The 25,440-nt window shown below is 28.2% G+C and overlaps 3 protein-coding genes across 5 annotated transcripts; 2 read left to right on the top strand and 1 right to left on the bottom strand.

Moving 5' to 3' along the window:
* Positions 1-13,326, top strand: LOC122632495. Of its 2 annotated transcripts, XM_043819332.1 has the most exons (7): positions 1-181; positions 758-791; positions 1,689-1,801; positions 2,341-2,644; positions 4,227-4,534; positions 4,792-4,968; positions 13,189-13,326. In XM_043819332.1, the coding sequence occupies exons 4-7, from the start codon at positions 2,344-2,346 to the stop codon at positions 13,264-13,266; spliced, it is 864 nt and encodes a 287-aa protein (XP_043675267.1). In that variant the 5' UTR covers positions 1-181; positions 758-791; positions 1,689-1,801; positions 2,341-2,343; the 3' UTR covers positions 13,267-13,326. The 2 variants fall into 2 exon arrangements, with proteins under 2 accessions (XP_043675267.1, XP_043675268.1); XM_043819333.1 differs by lacking the exons at positions 1-181; positions 758-791; positions 1,689-1,801; positions 13,189-13,326 and adding an exon at positions 5,268-5,339.
* On the bottom strand, positions 9,400-19,251 carry LOC122632489 (protein MON2 homolog). 2 transcript variants are annotated; one of them, XM_043819316.1, is made up of 25 exons: positions 18,939-19,251; positions 18,584-18,715; positions 18,283-18,465; positions 17,960-18,196; positions 17,773-17,898; positions 17,497-17,694; positions 17,161-17,413; positions 16,935-17,088; positions 16,434-16,673; positions 16,068-16,354; positions 15,482-15,852; positions 15,190-15,402; positions 14,888-15,063; positions 14,616-14,778; positions 14,351-14,498; positions 14,014-14,267; positions 13,805-13,939; positions 13,486-13,736; positions 13,240-13,402; positions 13,022-13,165; positions 12,634-12,947; positions 12,359-12,543; positions 11,943-12,186; positions 11,754-11,836; positions 9,400-11,661 (listed from the first exon to the last, which is right to left on the bottom strand). In XM_043819316.1, exons 1-25 carry the CDS (start codon positions 19,059-19,061, stop codon positions 11,492-11,494), a joined length of 4,947 nt encoding a protein of 1,648 aa, XP_043675251.1. In that variant the 5' UTR covers positions 19,062-19,251; the 3' UTR covers positions 9,400-11,491. The 2 variants fall into 2 exon arrangements, with proteins under 2 accessions (XP_043675251.1, XP_043675252.1); XM_043819317.1 differs by having other exon boundaries at positions 11,754-11,830.
* A 656-nt stretch (positions 19,252-19,907) lies between these two features.
* Positions 19,908-25,414, top strand: LOC122632420 (nuclear RNA export factor 1-like). The gene is made up of 10 exons (XM_043819167.1): positions 19,908-20,158; positions 20,464-20,780; positions 20,879-20,965; positions 21,047-21,290; positions 21,358-21,551; positions 21,626-21,738; positions 22,102-22,138; positions 22,221-22,456; positions 22,633-22,801; positions 22,887-25,414. Exons 1-10 carry the CDS (start codon positions 20,080-20,082, stop codon positions 23,322-23,324), a joined length of 1,914 nt encoding a protein of 637 aa, XP_043675102.1. The 5' UTR covers positions 19,908-20,079; the 3' UTR covers positions 23,325-25,414.
* The last annotated feature ends 26 nt before the right edge of the window (positions 25,415-25,440 follow it).

The following is a 25,440-nucleotide window of genomic DNA, read 5'->3' as shown; positions in this document are numbered from 1 at the left end:
GAGAGAGAGAGAGAGAGAGTATAAGGATTCCGCAAGTGTGGAGGCGGTCGTATCCCAAAGGGTGAGGTAGTGGAGGGTGGCATGATGGTACCGGAGGTGGTGGAAGCGCGTATGCTCGCTTCAGCACTGCCACCTCTCATCGTCAGTTGCTACTTGGTTTCCGGACTCTGCGGACAGGCAGGTTAGTGAATTCAACCTCGTTCAAGTCTCGTTCATTCACCGGTACGATATTTCCTACCTCCCTCACTCTTTCACGACCCTTGTCTTTCTCTTTCTCTTTCTCTCACTCTTTCTCTCTCTCTCTCTATCTCTATCTCTCTCTATTTCTCGTACGTCTTCTTTCTTTCTTCATTAATTTTCTTCTCTTCTGAAATTTCTTTTCTTTCCTTTCCTTTCCTTTTCTTTTTTTTTCTTTTCTTCTCTCTTCTCGTTGATTTTTTCGATATAATTCTTTTGTATAATAAATATTGTCATTTTTTTCGTCCCATATCGTTTCGATCATGACATTAGCAAAAATTATGAAATATATAATTTTTTGTTCCTAATCACTAGCATGTAAGGATCTTTCGAAGTAGAGATTGACGACTGCATTGATTATTTTCTTTATTTCTTTATGGAATTTATTGTGTATTCGTCTTTATCGAAATTTGTTTTCTTTTTTCCTCTTTTTTCTTTTATTTCTTTGTTTCTTTTTTTTTTTTCTTTTTTTGAAATACATACTTCAATACGAATTAATAGTCTTTCTTTGTTTCAGTAGCATCCATTTTGTGCGGTTTTATAAAATGCTTTAGGTAATATCGCAAAAGAAATGCTGATTCATTTATGGCGTTCTATATTCGGTTCGCAACAAGTTATCGTTCCACGAATTTTCCATGATTTCGATTCATAATTTATTTGACGTAGATTGAATATTCTTGATTAAATATGCAACCAAATTGATGATCCTATTAACATATTAATAGCACGATTAAATTGCGAAGAAAATAGGTCAATATGATATAAAAAATTATATCAATTTTATTAAAACGTTAAAGTAATATTTTAATTGAATTAATTGATGAACTTATGATAAATATTCATATTAATAATTCATGAATTTCTCTTCCTTTTTATCCCTTTCTTTTTTCTTTCTCTTCGTTAATTTCTCTTTACATTTAATAAAATATATGAATCAAAATTTATTTTGTTCAAGTTTACGTTATTAAACAATGTCTGCTTCGTCTACTTCTAATAATGTATCAATAAAAAAGACATTCTCTCTAAGCTTATAATAAACGCTCAGACCATTAACTTAAATTTATTTTATCTCTCGATCCTACGTAATCGAATACTCTCTCTTCTTAAGTGCATAGTTCCACAGGTACTATGCGGTATTGATCCACGGAAAAGACTAAATTTCTCGTTATTACATTAAAAATGTTCTTATTAATCATTTTTATCTTCTAATCTGAGACAAGCCCGTTCATTAATATTCCCATTTTAACGAATTTATTATTTTAGTACATTTATAATTTTCATTATACTTCTTCTTTTTCGAAGATACTTTAATAATTTTTTTTTTGCTTTGTTTTATAAATCATTAATATAGAAACCGTGTAAAGATTTATTTAATTATACAATTTTTATTATTTTCTTTAATTTTTCTTCAAACTCAATCATCCCTCTCACTTACATCACTTTTGTTACAGATTTGTTCGGTTGACGCTGCATATCTTACAACATATCTACAATCAAGACAAATAGAGTAATCATTAATCAGAGACGGAGGTCAGAAGCGAAGAGGACTTAAGTTATTAGATCGGTATGAAAACGATATTACGGAGTCCGAACGTGTAACTTCTAGTCACTTGTAAAAATCAAATATTCATGTATAAAAGCTAAAGCTATTTAATAATAAATAGAAAAAATAAGCTTTCGATCAGTCTTTGAGCTTCGTAGATGATTGCTCTTCGTTTCTTATAATCGATCATAAAAAAAAAATCGATATAAAAAAGAAAACAGAAGAAGGAAAAAGAATTTTATTATTGTAACAAATTTCTGAAGCTCTCTAAAAGCGGATTAAAATAGTATAAAACTTTATTCTTCTTACATATACAATCCCATACGTAATGTATATATGTATATATATATATATATCGTTAAATATTTCATTCATATGTATATATATAGGATCTCCCATGTTTGTTTTATCAAACTGTACCAGTATATGTTAGAAATACAAACAAGAAAAAATGTTATATAAATATGAATTTAGAAATATATATATATATATATATATATATATATATATATGCATGAGTGGAGTATTAGACAAGTGGTGATATTTGATTGATTTTTCAGAACATGTATATGACGGCTCTATGGATTGCTTTTATTTTGGCTCAGTCGAGCAGACTGCTCGTCGAGGGCATCAGATCGCACTATGTCGATTCAACGCAGATCGCGGAGATCAACGAAATGGGTGATAATCCTGCGGATAATAGAGAACCGACGTGCAAAGAATTACGCACGATGTGGAGGTATACCAAACGCCAAAGTAGAGCCATCCAAGTTATGAACAAACTCCCATTCATACAAGACTTTTTCGCGTATAATGCGTGGAAGAATTATCAGGCTCCTCCTCAACCCCCTCTTGACTATCGAGGTGAGAGACCTATCAAACTAGCAGAAAACTTGTATATACATAAACTTATATATACTTATACATATATATATATATGTATATATATGTAGTATTTATATTTATTATCATATAGTATTTAACTCTTATCACTTCAAGAATATTACATATTCGTCTTTAAACAAATTTTGTGCTGAAGAAAAATGATATATAATTCTTATATAGCATAATTGTTTATTAGTAAATAATACGTGAATATAAATACAAAAAAGAAAATTAGCTCTTTGTACTCTGTAGGTGTCGAAATTGTACTTTGTAATATAAAGTCTTGTACTCCTATACACTCAATTGTATAGGATTTAAGAATTACAAAACTCCTATAAAGAAGTCTTGGAGTTGCTGCTTGATATATATATTATAAAATTAACTAGAGTGGAAAGGGTTAAATTTAATGATGTCAAAGTGTTGTATATTACGACAGGAGTGTTCTACTTTTGTTTATATTCCTACGATACATAACGTAAGATTCATTTACAGAAATTAACCTAATCGAGAGAAATGAATGAATGAATAATGAACGAACGAACGGGTGGGTTACTCAAACTCGATTTACGTTAGTTGATTTCTAGTCAAGAAAACGGAGGAAGGCATACGATTGGATCGAGCAGCAGGCTAGTGTTCGAACGTCATTAGTAAAACCACTATGCACGCATTAAGCTCGTGACGCACCACTCGATATATTTCGTATATTTGATATATCGCGTCTCTCTTTTAGATTCTTTGAAAATTCTATAAAATTTATTTCAAAATTCGACATTTTTTTTCTCACCAAAAGGAAAATCAATTCACAAAATTATTCGGCCTGCACTCGATATAACAAGCGCTCACGCGAGAAGCACATAGATATTTTTACTTGTTGCGCAATAAACGACGCATTTCATTCGTTTGCACACACAAATTGAAAGCAGTTGCCTCTTTCTATTTCTCTATGTTTTTTTCTCTCTCTCTTTTTGTTTTTCTTTCTCTCTTTTTCTCTCTCTTTTTTTCTCTCTCTTTTTCTTTTTCTCTTTCTCTCTCTCTTCCCCTATTTCTTTCGCTTTTGCTTTGTGTTGCTACGAACAACAAGTATACAAATATTTCCATTGTGAATTCGTTAATAACGAATTTCTTTTTTTTTTTTTTTTTGAGAACTTCTTTTCACTACAAAGGATTATAGAAAAAAAAAACTTTTTAATTATAAAATAACGAACGTTAACGTTGGTAATGGATTATATAAAAGCTGTTAGAAAAGTTCAATGACGGGCATGTAATCTGTAAAGGATACAAAAAATTCATTATAAAAATAACCGGAAACAAAATGCAGAGACGTGTCGTCAATAGATTCTGAAAAAATTAACGATGGAAAAAAATAAATCTAAAATTTTTAATACTGAGTTCAAAGGGAAGTATCGTTGTACTTTGTCGCAAAGCACCAAGATTTCACTTAATACGTTTTTCTTTTTGTTCTTTCAAAAGAATAGCACCATGCGTATATAATGCCTATACGCCTATTGTTTACAACAAAAATTTTTATTATAAAATTAAGTATCTCGTCCTTTTTCTACAGATTATACCGATCGACCTCGTACTCGTGCTGCTGGTAGTGCACCACCTGTTTATGGAAGAATAGTTCATAAAGCACCACCAGGAAGTAGACTACGAAGCAGTCAACAAATGCCACACCGAACTAAGGCCTTCGAAGATGTTGCATATTTGTATGGAACAATAAATTTTCATCCACCCTCTTCCCGACGTCGACAATCGAGTTTCCGTATTGGTGGTGGTGCCTCCCCGCCTATATCTCAAGTTCCCCAAGCTGGTAGTTTTCAACATTTACGAGACCTAATTCGTGGGGAAAGGGCTCGTGAATTAAGGGTCTGTATACGTCAAATTTTACTTGTTAAAAAAAAAAGTAGTAAATAAATAAAAGAAAGAAATAACAAAAAAAAAAAAATAAAATAAAAACCGTATATCTCCAAACATAAAATTTTGATAAAGGTAAAGATTAAAGTTTTACTTGAAAGAAGAAAAAAAAAGGAAAAAGAGGATTTAAATGAATTTACAATCAATGTGATTCTTTTTCTATTAAAATTGTTTTTTAATATTAATTAATTCTGTTTTGCTCATTTCAGAAGCAACACGAATCCGATAGAATCGCAGCAGCGAAAGCGGCGACAATCAAGGAATATTCTAATGTCGACCAAGACGATTATCAAAACGTACCACGGCTGCGGAAACACTTTGCAAACTCGTTAGATGGATATCAGCAATTTAGAAATCCGAAAGGTGATATTAGCCGGGCTTGGTCGGTAAGTTAAAACAGTCTTTTTTTCTCCATTATCATTACAAAGTTGTATGCAACGATATGCATATGAATCACGCATCTATGACCGATTGCTTATTTAGTCTATTAATCAAATAACTTAATTACTAAAACGAAGTTGTATATGATTTTATTTTATTTCTTTTTTAGCCGATATAATAGGAATATCAAAAATATAATATTTGTAAAAATAATACTTTGAGCGATGCAGTATTGTTAGTACGAAAACGAAAGTTATTGAAACGTTTACAAAGTAAAAAACTTGATGACATATATTCTTTACAGCGTGGCGATCATTATTTGCCAGAATATATGCTGCGTTAATGAAGCATTTTCAAGATCAAGGGAATTGCCGACGAAAAAACTGCCGTACGTTTCAATATCATCGCTCGTACTATTCTTGGCAGTATCATAGCCCAATTGTTTGATTTTGTCAAAGTTGGATGAAGTCCAAGATCTTAAAAAATATTTCGAAATCACCGGGAAAGTGTATATGTATATGTGTATGTGTATATGTATGCATGCATGTATGTATGTGTGTATATTTTACACACACGCGCATGCCCGCGCACGTACACACACACACATATACAATATTTCAGTTCCTAATATCTATCTATGCATATACACACACATATATATGCACTCACGCATGTGTATACGTACACATTCAACGCACACACGCACGTACATCACACACAGATACACACACAACGCGGTTAGCACACAAACACGTACATTTACGCAAATACGTTTGACGAATTTATTAAGATACATAGTAAAAAACCTGAAAAGTTAGAATTATCTTTTACTCTTACATGAATTCATCCTGAATGTATTTATATATACATAATTCATTATTATTATACACATAAATTCATTCAGAATGATTTTATGTATATTCTCTCTGACAGTATACTCGTATATTTAACTGATTGTAAAACATTCGAATAAGCAAAGGAATTACCTATATTTGAACACGTACATATATACATACATACATACATACATACATACATACATACATACATACATACATACATACATACATACATACATATATATATATATACGCCGCGTAAATGGCAAAAACTAATTAAAGTGTGATATCCTTATATGGGACATCCATTACACAGATCAATAACAGTATGTCGAATATATCAAGCTCTCATTATATAATAGAAATGTAATAACTGTGTTTTCTTGCATTGTCTATTAAGAAGTCTTATCATATATACGCAATTCTTACGTTTCTCATCTTCCTAATTATTGTCTTCTTAATTATTATCTTCTCAATTATCATCCCTAAATTAACCATTATTCGATTCTTACGAAAATATATATATAAAAAAAAAAAAAAAAAGAAAAAAATAATAATGACAATACAAAAAACATTAGACTCTGACAAAATATAGTCAAATGAAATAAAAAATCCTTACTTCTTTGGCATCTTTAATGATATTTACATAATATGTGGACAATAAAAAAATAGTGATATTTACATTTATAGTATATTTAACTCTATATATATATATATATTGAAATTACTATGGTACATCCTTTTAAAAACCAAGTGATTGCAGTACACACTATATGCGTGTATTTGAACTGCAAAAAGACAATAATTATTCTTAAGACAAAGCTTGTAAAAAGCATGTAAGTAATGTAATTGCAAATTCTCATTATATTCATGTACAAAGCTTGTACAATTTGACAATGCAAGAATGTATAAGAAATAATTACCTACTCTCAGGATACATTTTTTCCAATGAATTATATATTAATTTCTTTTTATTTCTCACCGCATATGAACTGTATCTCTAAAGTTTTTATTTTTTGTAATCATTTTAACATAATATTGCGCACGAAAATGCATTTTTATGTACAAATAATTAATTCATTGCAATTGTCTGTTTTTTTTTCGATATAAATATCTCGTTTTTTTTCAAAAGAGATGTATACTCTAGTATTATTAATTGAATTCTTTTTTTTTCTTACAAGCTCATATATATTCAACACACACACACACACATACATGCGTATCTATCGAAATATATAAATTCACAACATTTTTATTCTTTAATTATAATTTGTAGTAGACATGACTTATATTGTCAGTGCCTAATACACTTCTTGAGACTGTTCTCTAAAAATTATTATAATAAACTTACAAGAAAAAAAAAGAATAATACAAAATCTTGATGGCACACGATTAGTTACATATTCAACATATGCAGTCAAACACTAACATAAATAAACATTGACATCACAAATGAGAGCAATGGGATTTTAGAGAATGAATAATTCAAAGCTTTCATTATGCCTTATAAACGACAATATTATCTGCATAATACAAATCTTGCTTAATTACATGGATATATTATACAAATTCAATGTATACCGCTGTATCTGAAGAGTAATTTAATTAACAATTTGTAGTTATATGCGCACGCGCGCGTTTACACATATCGTACGTAAATGTGTATTCGCACTCATTAATAAATGCCGCGTAAACGTGTTCGATATTATTACAATAATACTATACGACTGAGTTCGCAAAAAAAAAAAGAAAATTACACACGCACGCGCGAACACACACAAATCGCAATTTATGATTAATTACGATCATTTTTGTTAGCTGCACTAGAATAAGTATATTGAAATTTTGTTAAATTAATTATTTGAATAATGTATTTATTTAATTTTTCTTTCTTTTTTATTTATTTATTTCCATATTTTTGTTGAATTTCTTTTTATAAATAATTTCTTATAAGACAATTAAAATTATTCTTTAAGAAGTTAAAGATATTATTAACAGAATTTATTAAGTTGATATTACTTTGTTGCTAAAGAGTGCAATCATTTATTATATGTTAGTAATTCCAAATCTAAAATAATGACAATACGCAACTACTCAGGTTTTTCGCCTGAAAAGCTTTATCGATTAGTGAATAAGGCTATATATGCCTACAATAAAATATAACAAATTACAAATATATGACAATAAAATTAAATATAGACAATACAATAAGGAAAGTGTAATCTAAGCATGTTGCGTTCCATGATGTAGTTGTGCGCGCCATTTGTTATTGTTAGGTACAAGACTGGGCACATCATATAATAATTATATAGCGAAAGAAATCATCTAGATGTTACTTTACAGTATTAAAATATTCATTATTTATTTCTTGTGTATCTTAGACAAAGTTAAATGAGATTGAGAACAGAGAAATGTAAAAAATTTTTAAACACTCATAGGATCCGAAATTCATCATATATCATAATTTATCTATTTTCCGATTAATTCAACATTTCACATTTATTTATTAAAATATATTAAATGTATATTTTTATTATAGAAGACATAAAAATATACTCGACTAATTATCAATTAGAATTATGTTGTATCGTTAAAATAATACATAATTATAATTTAAATTTTATTTAGGAACATTAATTTTACCGATAATCTAATTTATTATAAAATTTATAAAACTGCAATCTAAAATACTGACAATAATTAAAAATAAAAGAAAATTAAAGCTAATAAATCAATAATATTATTAATTAAGACAAATAAAAAGCATGCTTAAAATAATCATATTTTCTGTGTATAATGGCGTCGCAATATATGCATCTCTTAAAATCAGTGATAGCTTTGATTCTTCTTTATAAATTTTTATTTATAATATACAACTGTCTTACTATTGTTATTAATGAAAAAAACAAAATATATATATTACATATGCTTTCCGTATATTTTTTATAGAATACTATATTTGTTTAAATGATAACTTGTAATCTATATATTTTATATGCATTTAAATGTAAATATGAATATATATTTCATTTAGTATGAATAGGATAAAATTACCTTTATTACACCATGCACAACACTGTATTTTCGTGCAGAATATGAAAAGATCTAAATTTTATCAAGATTATAACTTACATTTATGATGTCTATTCTGATTTCCATATATGATAAAATTCTTGATTCTATTTTAAAGTAAGCAATGTTTGGGCAATATTTATTAATAAAATTTCCAGAGTTTTTGTGCAAGTATATAAAAGAAAATATTTACATAAGCACTTCATATATCATTCTTCTTTATTGCACTCTCAACATATTAAACTCGATGTAATCTTGCCTTTAAATATAACACATTTTATTATGTAAGAAAAGGAGAATAATGAATGACCAGATTACTTAATGTCAATAAAATCAAGGGGAAGATGTCAATACTATTATATCATATAAAAACGTATCTATGCAAACATCCATAAATCAATGTGTATAGCTGGCTTTACTTATTGTAATTTCTTCGTGTCACTAAACTTGTAGATTTAACTACTGAACTTTGATATAATATATAGAAAGCTTAAAATTAGAAAATTATCCACTCGTTCCACGATATACGATGAATTGTATTTATTTTCTTAGTTAGAAACAGTTACAAGTACGTCATTATAATATTTTAGAAGCTGCTTTGGAAAATAGTTAATCTCTTAAATTTCTCTTACTCGCTATTAAACAGTACGTGTACGCAAAATACATTTTTTAGCAAAAGTAACTTCACACTGACTGTGTATGCATGTGAATGTGCATCTGCGTATGCTGCACACTATGCATATCACACTCAACTGTAAGCAAATAAATTTTATCTTAATACATGGGAAAAAATTGCTTATTGTTAGCTTGCGATTATAGTTATTAAGATAAAATTACTCTATGCATCTATATGTTTCAGAGTCTGATATAAAATTGCGATCTATTCGCTATAATTCAGTAAATCGTGAACGGTACAATTCGTATATATATATAAGCAAATATATTAGTCTTTTTTTTATGCCCGGATCTTTGTTAAATATATTTTTCTTTTTTGATTATATTTACAATATATTTTATCGTTTATTGAATCACAAGTGATACATGCTGCAAAATTTTAAACAGAGTATATTTTTAAATAAAAAAAGTATAACAAAACTACTTTAAAAATGGTAAGATTTTTAAATAATTTGTTAAACTTTTACAGTACATACAATGAACACTTTTTATAATTCTTATTATAAGCAAAATATTTATTATATAAATATCAAAAGCAATAGTTCTATTCCGAGTTGGTATTTTTATTAACAGTGTAATAAAATATGCTCTGTTTTATAGTGATGATACTATATTTATGACCAATGTAACTTTAGACATGCAGTATCATAATGCAATATCAAAGAAAAGGGCACATCAAATATTTGTTTTTATCTGCTGTAATAATCATTTGTGTATTGTCTATTCTGTCATAATCTATATAAATATTATCATTATAACATGAGTGTATACATCATTAAATAAAAATGGCATTTTGAATTGTGTCTCTTATAAAAGTTTTTAATTATTAATACCTCTATGAAAAAAACATGCATGAGCACATATGTAATATATAGGATAAAGTTATATATTAATGCCTATGGTATTTATTGAATTTGCATGAGTTTATTTACAACTTATGCTTATGATATTACATAAAAGTAACTATATTAGGTATTAACGTCATACATTTTATAAAATAGTCTTGTAGATAATACACAGACATAATTGCCTAGTATCTCATATTTACACTATTGATTTGAAAAAGCCAGCCATGAGACCATGAACTGCAAATATATACACGATTAAAAAATATGTGTATAAGTATATGCGTGCATCTATATAGCATGTATATATGCAAGTGTATGTATGTATATATGTCCAGTGGTTATTAAAGTAGTCTAACTAATGTTCTTTTTTTTTTAATTAAAGTTCTTCAATCATTAATATAAAGTAAAATAAAATATATACGTAACTCGACTTTTTCCGTACTAATGGTATCTAACCACTTTTATAATCACTGACACACATATCCATGTGTATATTTGTATATAATAATATCTATATATGCAATTCGACATTAATCATAAATTATATTACAAGATGCATGATATCTATTGATCTTTATGAATACTTAATACGAAAACAAAAATTTGTTTTATTTTAAATAAACGTTCTTTGATTTGCAACATTTTCGTTAAAATATTTTCTTAAAATTAAATAAAATTTGCAAAAAAAATATGATAACATAATATGATTTATCTGTTAGCACAATTATAAAATTATTTATGTTATATGTGCATAATATTTGCGATTGCAGGTACTACTATGATTATATGAATTATATTAAGAAATTCATATTAGCTTATTTTTGATTGCCAAGCATTATGTATAGACGCGTTTTGCTAAAAAATTTATACAAATTTGAACTCCCGTTGTCAGTTATCCCTTTATACTACAAAACATATATGCATTGATTTCGTAAATCGATGTGATAAGATAATTATCTAATTGTCGTGCTCTAGGTAAATGTCCATAATATACAAATAAAATTACATTAAATATGTTTCACGTATTTACGATGTTTGATTACTTTGTAGTATGACGTGTCAATATTACATTTCAACAGAAATGAATACAGTGGTCAAACACCAGTTGAAGTTGGGGTATTATTTAAAGGTGGTTTTAACAAATCGTGATATTGTAATAAAGCTTCACGTAAAGAGCGAGTTACTTGACCTGAAGCAGATGCAATTGTACATTCTACCAAGCATGGGTATAATCCGATTAATTGTTCCCATACGGATCGATCGACTGAAATATAACATTTTTTTAATTTATATGTAACAATATTTTCTAGATTTATTGTATCTATACGAATAAATGATATATTTAACATTTTATACCTTTATTAGGGGGAGCTTTTTTAAGTGATATTACAAGTGTAGCAACAGCCTTTAAAACAAATGATATTTCAGATAATCTGTACCTAGAAAAAGACACCATAACAAAGTATTTTAAATATATAAGGATATTTTTATATTATACATTGTTTAATAAATATTTAATGTTTTTCCAAAATATGATACTTTTACCTAGGTAATGGACATTTTCCACTGCGCCTTTCATTTTCAATAAATCTCCGTAAAACTTCTTGAAATCTATGTAAAAGTGCAGTAACTGCTAAACGACCCGCGACTCCGCCTTCATCATTTTCCAAAGTTTTATTAGAATCTGGCTCTAATTCGTTATTCAATCCATCCAATAAAGAAAATTGCAATAATGTTTCAAAACATGTCTTTGCAAATTCTTCTCTTAACTTCGCTTCGCCGCTACTTTCTACAACGATATACAACATTTATTTTTATTAAATGTAAATTTTTATACATATCCTAATTGTCAATATTTTGGAAATTAATATGGTAATATAAAGGAAATTGGAAATGTATTGTTAAATAATAAATCATTTCTTATAGTCAAGCATATAACAATAATAAATTTAGGGTATTACCAATATTCACTGTAGTTGCAGAGTGTATAGATCCTTTATTTAGAAGCATAACAACTCGCAAAATAAATTGGTGAGGTATGTACTGTGAATGTGGTAATACTTCATCTCTAAGTAACTCCATTACTTGACAATCGACTGCTTCATCTGCTTGAATTTCTTCAGCTCCACGTTCTACATTTATTACACTGAAAATAATATAAAAATATTGAAATTTCAATTCTATAAAGTATTTTGTATAAACAAAAAAAATGAGGAATATAGATAAAAAATTATACCTTTTTGGAAATAAAAAGTCATCCAATGTGCTTGCAAGTTCAGGCCACATGCTTTGAAAATGCTCCGGATATTTGCGTGCTAATGGTAAACCGGTATGCAAAACAGCTAATAAACTTGTAACAGCTAACTTCCATGTTGTTGAAGAAGGGCATGCATATTTCATGGAGAGAGGCACATGAAGAGCTTCTATTATGTGTTTTAATACTTGTCCATCAATTACAGCCATTTCGTGCGCAGTCTTTTGATATAAGTTTACAACCATGGATAATGCTTTTTCTCCAAAAGGAACATAATTCATAATCACCCAGTCAGCCTAAATAAATAAAGATGCTTAAACATCGCTTACCATAAACTGTTTAAACAATAATTAAAGATGCAAATACGTACAGATACACCTCTAATTTGTGAGATGTGTTTAGTTGGTATTCTACCATAAGTAGGAGCTTCACAAGCAAGCTTTGAGAAACTTAATAATTGAAGAAATATTAAAACTATCATTGTTCTCAGGTTTTCAGGTCCATTTAACGCTTCCTATATAATTGATTATTTTTTAGATATCCAAGAAGAACAAACCAACTAAGGTATCTAGTAAAATAATATTGCACCTTTTGAAGAAGCTCCATAGAATGTAGTACACCATCTTGTAAATGTGTGAGAACAACATCTGGTACAGTGGGTAGAATGTAAGGCGTTGATTCGCCATGTACTGGAACTGCGACTACATTTTTTAATACAACACATAATTTATCTAAGTCAGTCCCTGTAAATCTACAATAAAAAAGAGTAAAAATATGAACACATATCTATACACGACAGAAATAAAATTTTGTAAATTATAATGAATTACATACTTTTTTCTAATATGTTGAAAGACAGCCGGAAATATGTGAACAAGAGCAGTCAAAAAAGCTTGTGAAGGAACATAAGGTTCCGTTTCATTTTCTTGCGGAGGTGTAGTACTTTCTGTACCGATATTAAGCCAAACACGCCATGCTACTATCCAAAGTGCTTCCGAATCAGCTGAATGCGTTATTTCATTATTATCACATCCTTTTTGTAAATATAAAATTTCTTGAAATGATTTTAATGCTGCTAAGGATACCTATAAAAGATTTATACATATTTTTATCTAGTTAAAGTTTATATATTAATATATCTAATTATGCATACCTCGTTATTTTTACTCAACGCAGAATTTTCTATAAATTCAAGAAGTAATGACCAAGCTCTAGGAAAATCACCTAATAATTGTAGGAGTTGGCGTTTTGTATTAAAAACTCTTGCAACACCACTTAATGTCAAAACCTATAAAATTAGTATATTTTCATTTAAAAAATTTCAAATGTCAAATTTTCTGTGTTTTTATATTAAACACACACCTGTGTTTCTGCCCATTGTTTTTGTGCTGTATTTCTACTGTGATGAATAAGTATATTTCCACCAGTATCGACCTTTTCATTGCTTGCTGAATTAGATAAACTTCTTACTTTACCTAATAATGGAAAGAGGACTTGCCAAAGCACTGCCTGCCATGTTGGCTGATGTAAAAGACTACCATGTGCAGAAATTGTAGAAAATAAAGTTTGACTAGCTGATTTACGTACGGCAGGACGAGAATCCACACATAGATCACCTGATAGAAAGAAATTGAAAAAATAAATTTAAATAATAATTTGTAGTAATAATGTACAAGTTATGCAAAGAAAACTGAATTACCTAATCTTGCATAAAGACACATCCATAGTTTATCAAATGGTGGAATATTTGTTGTACCAGGAAAATCAGGAAATACAGATGATGAATCTCCACGTAACGAGATACATAGTTTTTCTTGATTTTGGTAGAAATAATCACTTATATTCCACTAAAATTTATAAATAACTCTATACGAATTAATCTTTTAGTACTTGTATAAAGCAAATGAGGTTTTTTTTTTTTTCCCCAACTACATATACATATATAAATTAAATTATGTTCTCACCATTAGGCCAACAGCTGTAAGTGATATATTTAATTCTTGTGTTTGTGATCCAAACTTTGCTGCTGTATCAACACATTGAGGGAGACATCTCCATGGCATTACTGGTAAGAAATCAGTTACCACTAGTTGAAGACATTGAAAAGCAATGCGTACTAAGGCTTCACTACAAACAAAAATTTTGAGATTAAGTATTTATTATTAAAATAAATATTACTATTATGTAAAAACCATTAAATATAATTTTACAATATAAATTTCTGATCTACAATTACCCATGATGATCAGACACTGCTCCTATGATATCAAGGACTAGTGGCCAACCATGAAAAAGTGTTTCTCCAGCACCGTGAAGTATTTGCAAGACACATTCTAATTGTCGCTGTCGGACATCTCCATGATGCACTGAAGATAATTCTGACAATGGCCCTAAAAGTAATGTCTGCAACTTCTACAAGAACAAAATTGAAAAATTTATTTCTATTCACCAATCAATATTTAGATTATTTTTGCATTTAGATTATTTTTTTATAAGTAATAACTATTAATGATAAGTAATAACTAAAAAAATATTTACTTGGTTGTCACGCAATGGTTGTGGATATTTGTATTGTAATGCCATTTTGACAAGGTATGTTATTGCTTCAACACCCCATTCTCTCATACGAATATGTGGATGTTGACATACTTCTAATAAATGATTTGTAAGTGGTCTCCATAAAACTTCTACACGTGACAAATTTACTAGACCAGTTTCTAAGAGTTTAGCTACAGCAAAAAGTGATGGTTCCTAAAAAATCAAATGTTATAAATAAATTTAAATATCTGCAAATAAAAGCAAACAATTTTTAAAAGTATTTGGAACATACTCTATTTGAATATGCTAATTCCATTGCTTCGTGACTCAATTTACAAAGAGCATCTATTAAATGGTGTAAAGCCACATCATCAAGATGCTGACTACTTTCAAATAATCTGCTTAACATAGCACTAAGTACAGGTAGATCTGCCATTACAGCATTAGTTAATACTGCATTGGGATCAGCAGCAGATCTTCCAGCTTTCAAAGATCCACCAGTAGATGGTTTCAAACCAAGTATCCAAACAAGATGTTGAAGAGTGGTTAGTACTAAATGCCAAGCACTACCAAGTATACTGCCATGACAATGTGCCAGTGACAATAATGCACGCATACATTGAAGATTTTTTGCAGTTAACATAACAGGGCCTTGATGTGCACCTAAGTATAATTATTGTATTTAATATTTGTATTTTATACTTAGTGATTATATAATAGTGCAACATGCTTGATTGATGCACAATACAATAAACGTAAGAGTATGTTGCACCATTTCACATTATAGTTATTCGAAATGTTTACCGAGATTTTTTTACGTATGAATGCTTTTTTTATATTCATATGTAAGAAATTAATTTTTAAGAATATTTACATACCAACAGGTAAAGAAGCTGTTGGTAAAGGAGTTCCAACAGCAACAACTTGATGTCGATGATCTGGCTCACCCATAGATAAATTATATTGATTCGATTCTTGTGTGCGTGCACATGGTATACCTTGAGGTGCATTATACAGTACTGTTAAGGCATAATGAGGTGGTAAAGAACCTTTACATATTGCAGTAATATATGCATCACGAGGACTTTGCAAATCCAGTTGACCACATAGAGCTGCATATGTTTGAATTGCTTTTAAAACATTTTCTGTAGCAGATTCATCAGTACTGAAAATGTTTTATGATATTTATTAAACTATCAGGAGAATATGAATAATTGTAAAAATAATATGCTATGAAAGAGTACCTTGCATCGATCAATGGACTTAATGCTGCCAGTAAACCACACCAACTGGAAGTGATCAGTTGTACATGCAATTTTTGTTCAAATTCAGTCGGTTTATAATGACTTTCAGCATTTTCTTCTCTTGTGCCATTAATTGCAAGAGCAATCGATCGTATTATATCTAATAGACATGCATAAGCTACACTAATTCCATAACCAATTGGTATTTGTGGTGGTTCAACTTTATCAAGCATTTCCAAACTGAAACACATATTTTTCTACACTTATAATTATGTAAATCACACTGATCATGTTTATAAGAGTTCAATATTATCAACAATAATATTAATAATATATAATTACTATTATTATAAACACCAGTACTGCTGCTTCTACTACTATTACATTATTAGATTTATAGCAGCAAAAGCAGTAATAACAACAGTGGTGGCAATAATAAAATTGAAAATCAGAGCAATGCCAAATTATAAATTAAATATTATACAATTTTATAATTCTTACTAAATAGATTTGGTATGTCCACTTGTAAATGATGCTACTACTGGTAACCAAATACCACGTGAATAAAATCCAGGTTGTGGAGATATACCAGGACCAACAGGCATACCTGTGAAGATTGGAGAGCCAGTACCTTGTGGTATTGGTGTATTTGTTGCTATATAAAATAAATATATATTATACACATTCATCTATTATTATTTTATTAGTAGATTTATAGTGTAATTACCTGTTCCAGTTTGACCTATCATTTGAGGATTAACAAACAGACTATGTACATAGGCACCTAAACTATTTACAATATCCTGAAAGATATTTGTTGCATGTGGTTTCAAATCATAGCATTCACAAAAATTTGTTAAAAGATCAGCTTGTACGGTCATTTTATGCAATACTTCCAATGCTAAAGCTCTTTGCCAAGTAGGCTTGTCTGGATCCAAAAATTTAACAATTAAAGATAAGAATATCTCGCACTCTGTTACCTAAAATTAAATAATACTTATTACAAGTATCAAATTATTTTTATATCAATATGAAAAAATGTATACTCTTTTTTTATACTTACCAAGAGAGAATGGTACTTTTGTATAAGGATAGACACAACTCTCAATAAACGCATACTGATCGGAAAATACGGTTTATCGAGTGGCGTTGCTTGTTGTATTGAAGCTGGCACAGAATTACGATATTTGATATTGGGAGAAAATAGTTTTATTACAAGTGCACACACTCTTTCTTTTAGTAAGAAACTAAATTCAGGATGCTGAATAATAAAAAAGAAAATTACTCTACAAATATTTTACTTTGCTTAAGTTAATTTAAGTAACATTTTTTTAAATACCTTAAAAAATACAGATGAAAAGTTGGTTAAAACAGATTCTAGTAATTCTAAACCAAATGTTCTTGTCATTTCAGTAATACCTATGAGCCAATATGGTTGATCAGCATTTACCAATTGTACTAAATCCTTCAAAGAAATGACTTATTAATTCTCTTCTTATGTATGGAGAAAAGATTAATTAAATTACCTGAAACATTAAATATGCATCAGCAGCACAAGGCCCAAGACCTTTCGGTGCTTGATTCGTTGGAGTTTTCAATTCCTCTAAATTAACTTCTTCAACTTCTGGATGATCAAGCATCTGTTCATCTTCTGCAACTACTCGTTCAAATACTAATGATACCAGTTGTCTTACTGTTGCACCTGCTGTGTTTATTGTTGTACAATCCTTGGTAAAATGCAATCTAAAGCAAAGAACCAGATTCTGCAAGTAAAAATTTCAATTGATAATAACAGATAAAATTTTATTATATGCATTTTATTTTTATAACTTAATATATTCCTAATTACCCTTGCAAGTGTATCTCCATGGACAATAGTATTACTCGTAAGGAGAAGAGTTACAGTCTGTAAAACTTTAACTTCTTCAGTTCCTGTTTCCATAAGCATCCATAATGTATCTGTAATATAACGAGCACCTTTCTGATCTATAGCTTGCTGAGTTATTAATCGTTGCATTATACCTAAACAAAACTGAAACAATTTAATGATATTATTAATTTTTAATGATATCTAAATAAAATTATATCATGATAATATAACATTTATATCTTGTAATTATAATAACAAAACTATTAGAAAAAATACTAACTTTAATGATTTTTATATCTTTACTTTCACAACCTTGAACTAAAGGATATAAGATTTGATTTACAATATAATATATTGGACCTCCTGGTGTACTCATAGCAGTCCTTATTTTTGTTATTCCTTCCTCACATGACTAACAAAAATGATTTGAAATTAATATATATTTTTTATTATATTAAAGATAATATATATAAAATACTTATAACATATAATTAGTTCTATTGAAAACAAATATAACATTATACTTATTAATATAATATATAACTCTAACGTTAGATCTTGAAACTTAACCTACATTTATCCAAAGTAACGCAATAGAAAAGTATAGTAAAAGAATATAAGTAATTGTAACTGACCTCTTTTATTTGAGGATACTTTTTCTTACTTTCAGAAGCAAGAACCTTCAAGTCGGCTTGAAGGGATTCTAAGAATTTCGAGGTATTATCTTGACTATTTGCGACGAGTGTATTTGCCATCATGACAAAGTGTGTGTTCCCTTGTTAATAAGTTTAAATATATAAAGCGTCACTCTAGCTCATGATAAATTAATACTCTGTCACAAATTCTAATACTTTTATAATAAAATTCATAAATACATAATAGTAGGTGAGTTGGCATATCGTATGCCGATTATCAGAAATGACAGCAACTGAGTGACGATCCATTAAATTTAGCCTTTACGAAATTATCTAGTTCTCAATCATGATTACATTGTTGGCGCTAACAAAATATGTAAACTAGTCCTAATTCGTTTTCCAATCACAAACACAAATTCTTCTACAATAGAATATTCTTGTCAAAAGTTTATAACGATTGGATAAAACATTCATAATTGATGCAGATAATCCAATCATTGTTAATATATGTCTTCCTGACTTCCAATGATTGGCTACTTGATTTTCAAATTTTATTTAACTATGTTCCTACTGGTCACAGTAGTTGCTAAAGATTAAATCGGAAATTCTTAAAATTTAATATTTAAAAACGATGTTAATATATATATATAATTTATATGTTTTAACATATTATTATAATTTCTTTGCTTTCATAATGAAACTTATTTTATAACATTACAAGTTTCTATATACCTATAGAAAAGCACATATATATGAGCCTTACAAATAATCTTCCTTGAAGCACCAATTATTTATACTTCTTAGAATTGGAATGTGGTCGTCAAGAATGATATATATAGATTTTTCAAGTTTTGTCCAATTATCTTCCAATAATACGTTGCAGAATTGTATACGGAAATGAACCTTGGTAAATTGGTATGGGTACTCCCATCATGCGCCATCAATGCACTTGAATGTACATTCACTATACATGACTGAACTTCGAAAATTCACTACTAAGTAGCGCTTTGATCAACGTAGATTTTGGGTTTCAAGGTACTGCTTCTTCTTAAAAGATCGTAATATTTTCTAACCTGCTGCATTGACTGCAATGCTAAATATCTCATACTTTTGATTTTATGTATTATCTAATTTATTCGAAATGCCCAAAAAATCCGGTAAATCCGTGTGGGGTAATCGAGGAGGACGAGCAAATAATTCTGAAGACAAACATTACTTTGGTAAATATTATTTATGATCTAACTATGCTTTATTTATAACACATTACTTCGTCATAGACAATTTATTCTTGATACTTTATTCGTCACTTGTATTTTTTCTATATATTATAAAATGACTTATAAATAAGTATTAATATCGTATTTTTTAATATAATCTCTTTAGCAATCATTTTTTTATTATTCCATAACATCCTTTGTTCTTGTAATTTTTTTTGCGAAGATTGAAAAAGCTCAATACTTTAAAAGATATTAAAAATACAAACAAGAAAAAATATGTTATCTAATATTCTATTATATTGATATAGGACATGACGATAGACTTGTCAGAATGGAAGGAAGATTATATAGCAATAGACCTCGTGTATCGTTTAAGCCACAACCAAGGCCTAATAGAGATATACCAAGAAGTTTGTTAGAGGCTTATTTAGATGATGATATTCCAATGGGTGCAAATTCAAATAATAACAATAATAACAATAATAATAGACAAGTCATTGTAAGAGGGAGAGGAAGAGGCTTGTCTAGAGGTAGAAATAGCCCTTTACCACCTAGAGGTTTTCGAGGAGGTATACTCCCTAGACCACAACTTACTCTTGGAGAAGCTAATTGGTACAAAATTATTGTAAGTATTAATTAGTTATAAATACATATATATATATATATATATATACACAAATACAAGTATGTACACATATTATATAATATTTTTTTTTTCTTTAGATACCATATGGACAAAAATATACAAAAGATTATGTAATAAATAATCTTTTGAGTTATATTGCCCCAGAAACTTTTGTGCCAATTATGGTAAGCATTACCTAATGTTTTTGAAAGTAATTTTGCATACATTATTTAATAAAAAGCTTTAATGACTATTTCTTTTTATAGTATAAAGCTATGGGGAGTGAAGCCGTTTTCTATGTCGATGATCACAAAACAGCAAATGCACTTCTTAATTGTGATCGTAAAATTACCACAACAGATGGTTTTAAGCTTCAAGTTAGGGTTAAACCAGGATTTCCTCAATGTGAAATTAATGATAAGCTAAAAGAAAGATTAAAGCAAGCTATGGTAAAACGATATGTTCAAGAAAACAATGCTTTAGATTTGTCAAGATTTCATCAAGATCCAGGTTAGAATCAAGTCTGCTATAAAAAATGAGTTTATTATTTACTATTTTTATTATTTCCGTATTACAGATCTTGTCACTGACTATTTTTGTGCATTGTTTCGACCAGTTATGTTACTAACTGTATTGGACATTGTCTCAGAACATATTCCCACATTAGAAGCTTTAAATTTAGATGGCAACAAACTTAATTTAATTGAAAGACTCAATGTGCTTCATAAAAAATTTCCAAAATTGAAAATATTGTATATAGGTGATAATAAGGTAATAATGTATTCACAAATTTAATGAAAGAAAAAAAATACTAAATATATTACTCTTACATAAATAATTTCCAGATAAGAGAAATTAATCAATTAGACGTTTTGAAAGATTTAAAATTAGAAGAATTACGGCTAGCTGGAAATCCTGTGTGCGTCAAATATAAGTCTCGACAGAGTGATTATATTAGGTAATGTAATGTTGAAATGGTAATGTTGTTTTTCAAATTAAGAATTTCTCTAAAATTATAGATATACATGCACATCGTACACGCACAAGATATTTTATTAATTACATATTCAGATTTCATGCTGCCCTTTTTTCATACATTTTTATTTTTAATTAAATTTCATATTCAAAATTATATAAATATTCAACAATATTTCTAATGTTGTCTAATGTAAGTTCACATTAGTTCATGAGCATATACCGATAGTAAGTTGGTTTTTCTATTATCTTAATTATTAAATTATGAAATAAATAGGCAAATATTTTTGTTATTTACAATTAACTTGAAGCTTCCGGGCTTCTGGCTTTTCTTTCTTGGCAATAGTGATGTGCGGAAAAAGTTTCCCAAGCTCCTAAGACTGGTAAGATATATATTAAATTAAAATATATGTTAATGACATAATTATTTGAGTACATAACAAATTATATAATATATTTTGAAAGGATGGTATGGAGCTACCACGTCCAATCTTATTCGATGTTGTGGATGATACTTCAAAGATACCTCCTACCCAACGAATATTCACTACAGATACCAAGGCCCAAGAAGTAGCAAGTCAATTTCTGCAACAGTATTTCATGATTTTCGATAGTGCTAATCGCCAACCACTGCTAGATGCTTACGACGAACATGCATGCTTCAGTTTAACAGTAACTACTCATGCTCATAATGCCAATAAGTAAGTCAATATTTCATATTAAAAAAATCATAAAAATTATGACTGAACGTATAATAAAATAAACATCTACATGTAACATTTTTGTAATTCTAACTTTAACTAAAATTTAAATCAATTTTAAAAAGTACAATAGTATATGACTAAAATATATTACAAATTCTTATTCTTTTTTACAGATTAAGTACATACATCTTGGAAAATAGAAATTTATTTAGAATAAATGATACTAATAAAAGACAAAAATTATTAAAACAAGGAAGATTGCCTGTGGTTTCATTTATCTCAGAAATGCCACAAACTAGACATTATCTACACACATTCACAATGGATATTAGTCTAGTTACTGTAAGATATTTAAATTCATATGTAAATAAAACTATAAATATATAATAAGTATGATATATTTTAAATTAATCTAATAATTTTCTAGGAAGGAATGATGTTAATTACAGTAACCGGATTATTTAAAGAGCTGAATAGTAAAGATGAACCAGTACGGTATTTTAACAGGACATTTATTATAGTGCCAAAGGGAAACGGATATTGTATTCTTAATGAACAGTTACATATCAGTCATCCAACTGAAATGCAACATAAACTTTTATCAAATCATTCTGCAGAAGCACAAATGTCCGAAGGCCCCTCGATATCTAAAACCTCAAATTCTGGTGTAGAAACAACGGTTCCTCAATTATCAGAAGAAGTAAAACAACAAATGACTGTAACATTAAGTCAGCAGACAAACATGAATCTGGAATGGAGTTTAAAATGTTTGCAAGAAGTTCAATGGAATTATGAAAATGCTGTATCTGCATTTCAAGAATTTTTCAAGCGAGGACAAATACCACCAGAAGCGTTTAGTAAGTAAATTTTGCTATCATTAAAAAGTTAGAAAGATGTTTCAGATTCATGTCTTTCTGCTTGAAGAAATATTACTTAATATAAATAAGGTGCTGAAGTTTTGGATATTCATAAAATTTCATAATAATATTTTATATTTCATTAATTTTAATTAAAGGAAAAAGGAAAAGCAATCAAATGTTTTTAATTCATTATTCTTTAGATGAGATGTTTATCCAAAACATTTGCAATTAAATATAATAGTAGATTAAAACATAGTATGCAACATCAGGTTTAAGTTTATATTCTAAACCAGAGATGTGCTAATTTCTTGTCAGAAAAAAAATGATTTTTCTACTAGTGTTATTTTATTATTTCCATTAGAGTATGCTTACTTCTACAGCATTTTCAAATGTTATAATCCACGTACGATCTCTTTATTTGTAGACAAAAAATAATAGCATAGCGTGGTAATCTAATAATAGTAAATAAACGCTTCCTGTTCTGTCATGCAATCATGAAAGGCAGTATCTCTAAGAGTTAATTTTAAAAAAATGCCTTTTGAGGAGTTATATAAAAAATCGTATAAGAACAAGTTCTTCCCAATAATGTATAATAAAAGAAAATAATGAAATTATGCATATATATATATATATATATATATATATATATATATATTTATAATGAAATACTGCCTTTATTTTTTTTATTGATACAAAATGCTTTTCTTCATGGTGGATTATCCTGAAAACGTAAAAGCAGTATTTAATTTTTCCGAATAACATTTTATAGGATTTTTTTTACTGCTTTTTTATAGCATGTAATAGAGTTTTTCAAGACAAATCCCACAGTATAAATAAGTCAGAATGTAAAACATTTTAAATACTGCTTTTTTTAATTGCATGGCAGCACTGGCAGGAGTGAGAATTCGCTAAGGAAAAATAAAATAAATAGTAAGAATAAGGAACAATTGACTCTGTGAGTCAATTTTGCACATCTCTATTCTAAACAATACAAAACATGAAAAAATATCACTTAACATTTTTTTTAATGTAACTACGTCATCTCTACAAAAATTTCACTTTACAAATTATATATAACATATAGTTACATATGCAATATCTGCAAATTGCTTATTATTACATTTTTGTTGTTCATTCATGATTTGTAATATTTTATTACATTGATAAAAAGATACAGCTTAACTTTTATCATCATGTACAGTCAATTTTGATTACAAAACTATACATGAATTAAATTCTTTTCCATGTTTGATATAACTATAAAATATTTGATCTGATGAATAATATGTGATGTGTGTGCAAAATAAGAAAAAAATACTTTATTTCTCTTTCTTTGTACATAAATCTAATCATACGTTACAAATAACACATGTCACCTACATGTAGTATTTGTCTATCCTATTTATAAACTTTCAGAGTTATATGTGAAAATAAAATTTCAAAGTATTACTTACGTAATACTATTCATCTTATATTGCTTACTATGTTTGTTTCTCAATTTATATAAGCTAAATTTAAAAAAAGGAGTTTCTTTGGAATGTACTGCCATTTCAGCATACATAGTAATAGTAATATTTATATTATATCTCTAAAATATTTTATAAGAAATTAATATTACTCTGAAAGTAAAATTATTCACACACACATACAGTATATCATTAAAAGATAAAAAAAATTGTGTAATAATATATTACTTTTAAATAAGCAATATACGTAAACAAATTTTACAAGTCTTAAGACACAAAATATTCGAAAAAACATAAATCACGTAAATTCTTCAATAATTTACAGATGAGATATGTATAATTATAATATCAATGCAGATCAACTATTCTTAAACGAACATAGTAAACAAATTTTATTTAATTTTATAGAAGTAATTACTAAATTTTTTTTAAAGGAATTACTAAAAATTCTAATTTCAAAATTTTGTTAGATTTATACAATACAAGCGTAATTATTCATACAAAAAAGATGGATTTATGAAAACCAATGTTATAGATATATTATAAGAATGTCTATATTTTTGCATATTTAAAGTAGGAAAATTTAAAGTAAAATGTGAGTATAAATTGTTCATAAATATCTGAGGTTTCTTTTTTTTTTTTTTTTTTTTTTTTT

This window comes from Vespula pensylvanica, chromosome 10 (genome assembly GCF_014466175.1).
Source record: "Vespula pensylvanica isolate Volc-1 chromosome 10, ASM1446617v1, whole genome shotgun sequence".
In the NCBI taxonomy this organism is placed as follows: Eukaryota; Metazoa; Arthropoda; class Insecta; order Hymenoptera; family Vespidae; genus Vespula; species Vespula pensylvanica.
This window is presented reverse-complemented; position numbering and strand designations above follow the sequence as displayed.

Coding starts and splice junctions, on each gene's coding strand:
- LOC122632489 (XM_043819316.1), bottom strand. CDS start 19,061: ATGATGGCAAATACACTCGTCGCAAATAGTCAAGATAATACCTCGAAA. Junction 14,779..14,887: donor GCAGTGTCTGATCATCATGG/GTAATTGTAGAT, acceptor TTTTGTTTGTAG/TGAAGCCTTAGTACGCATTG. Junction 12,544..12,633: donor GACTTTTTATTTCCAAAAAG/GTATAATTTTTT, acceptor TATTATTTTCAG/TGTAATAAATGTAGAACGTG.
- LOC122632495 (XM_043819332.1), top strand. CDS start 2,344: ATGTATATGACGGCTCTATGGATTGCTTTTATTTTGGCTCAGTCGAGC. Junction 2,645..4,226: donor ACCCCCTCTTGACTATCGAG/GTGAGAGACCTA, acceptor CTTTTTCTACAG/ATTATACCGATCGACCTCGT. Junction 4,969..13,188: donor ATATTAGCCGGGCTTGGTCG/GTAAGTTAAAAC, acceptor ATTATTTTTTAG/ATATCCAAGAAGAACAAACC.
- LOC122632420 (XM_043819167.1), top strand. CDS start 20,080: ATGCCCAAAAAATCCGGTAAATCCGTGTGGGGTAATCGAGGAGGACGA. Junction 21,552..21,625: donor TGTATATAGGTGATAATAAG/GTAATAATGTAT, acceptor AATAATTTCCAG/ATAAGAGAAATTAATCAATT. Junction 22,139..22,220: donor TTCCCAAGCTCCTAAGACTG/GTAAGATATATA, acceptor ATATTTTGAAAG/GATGGTATGGAGCTACCACG.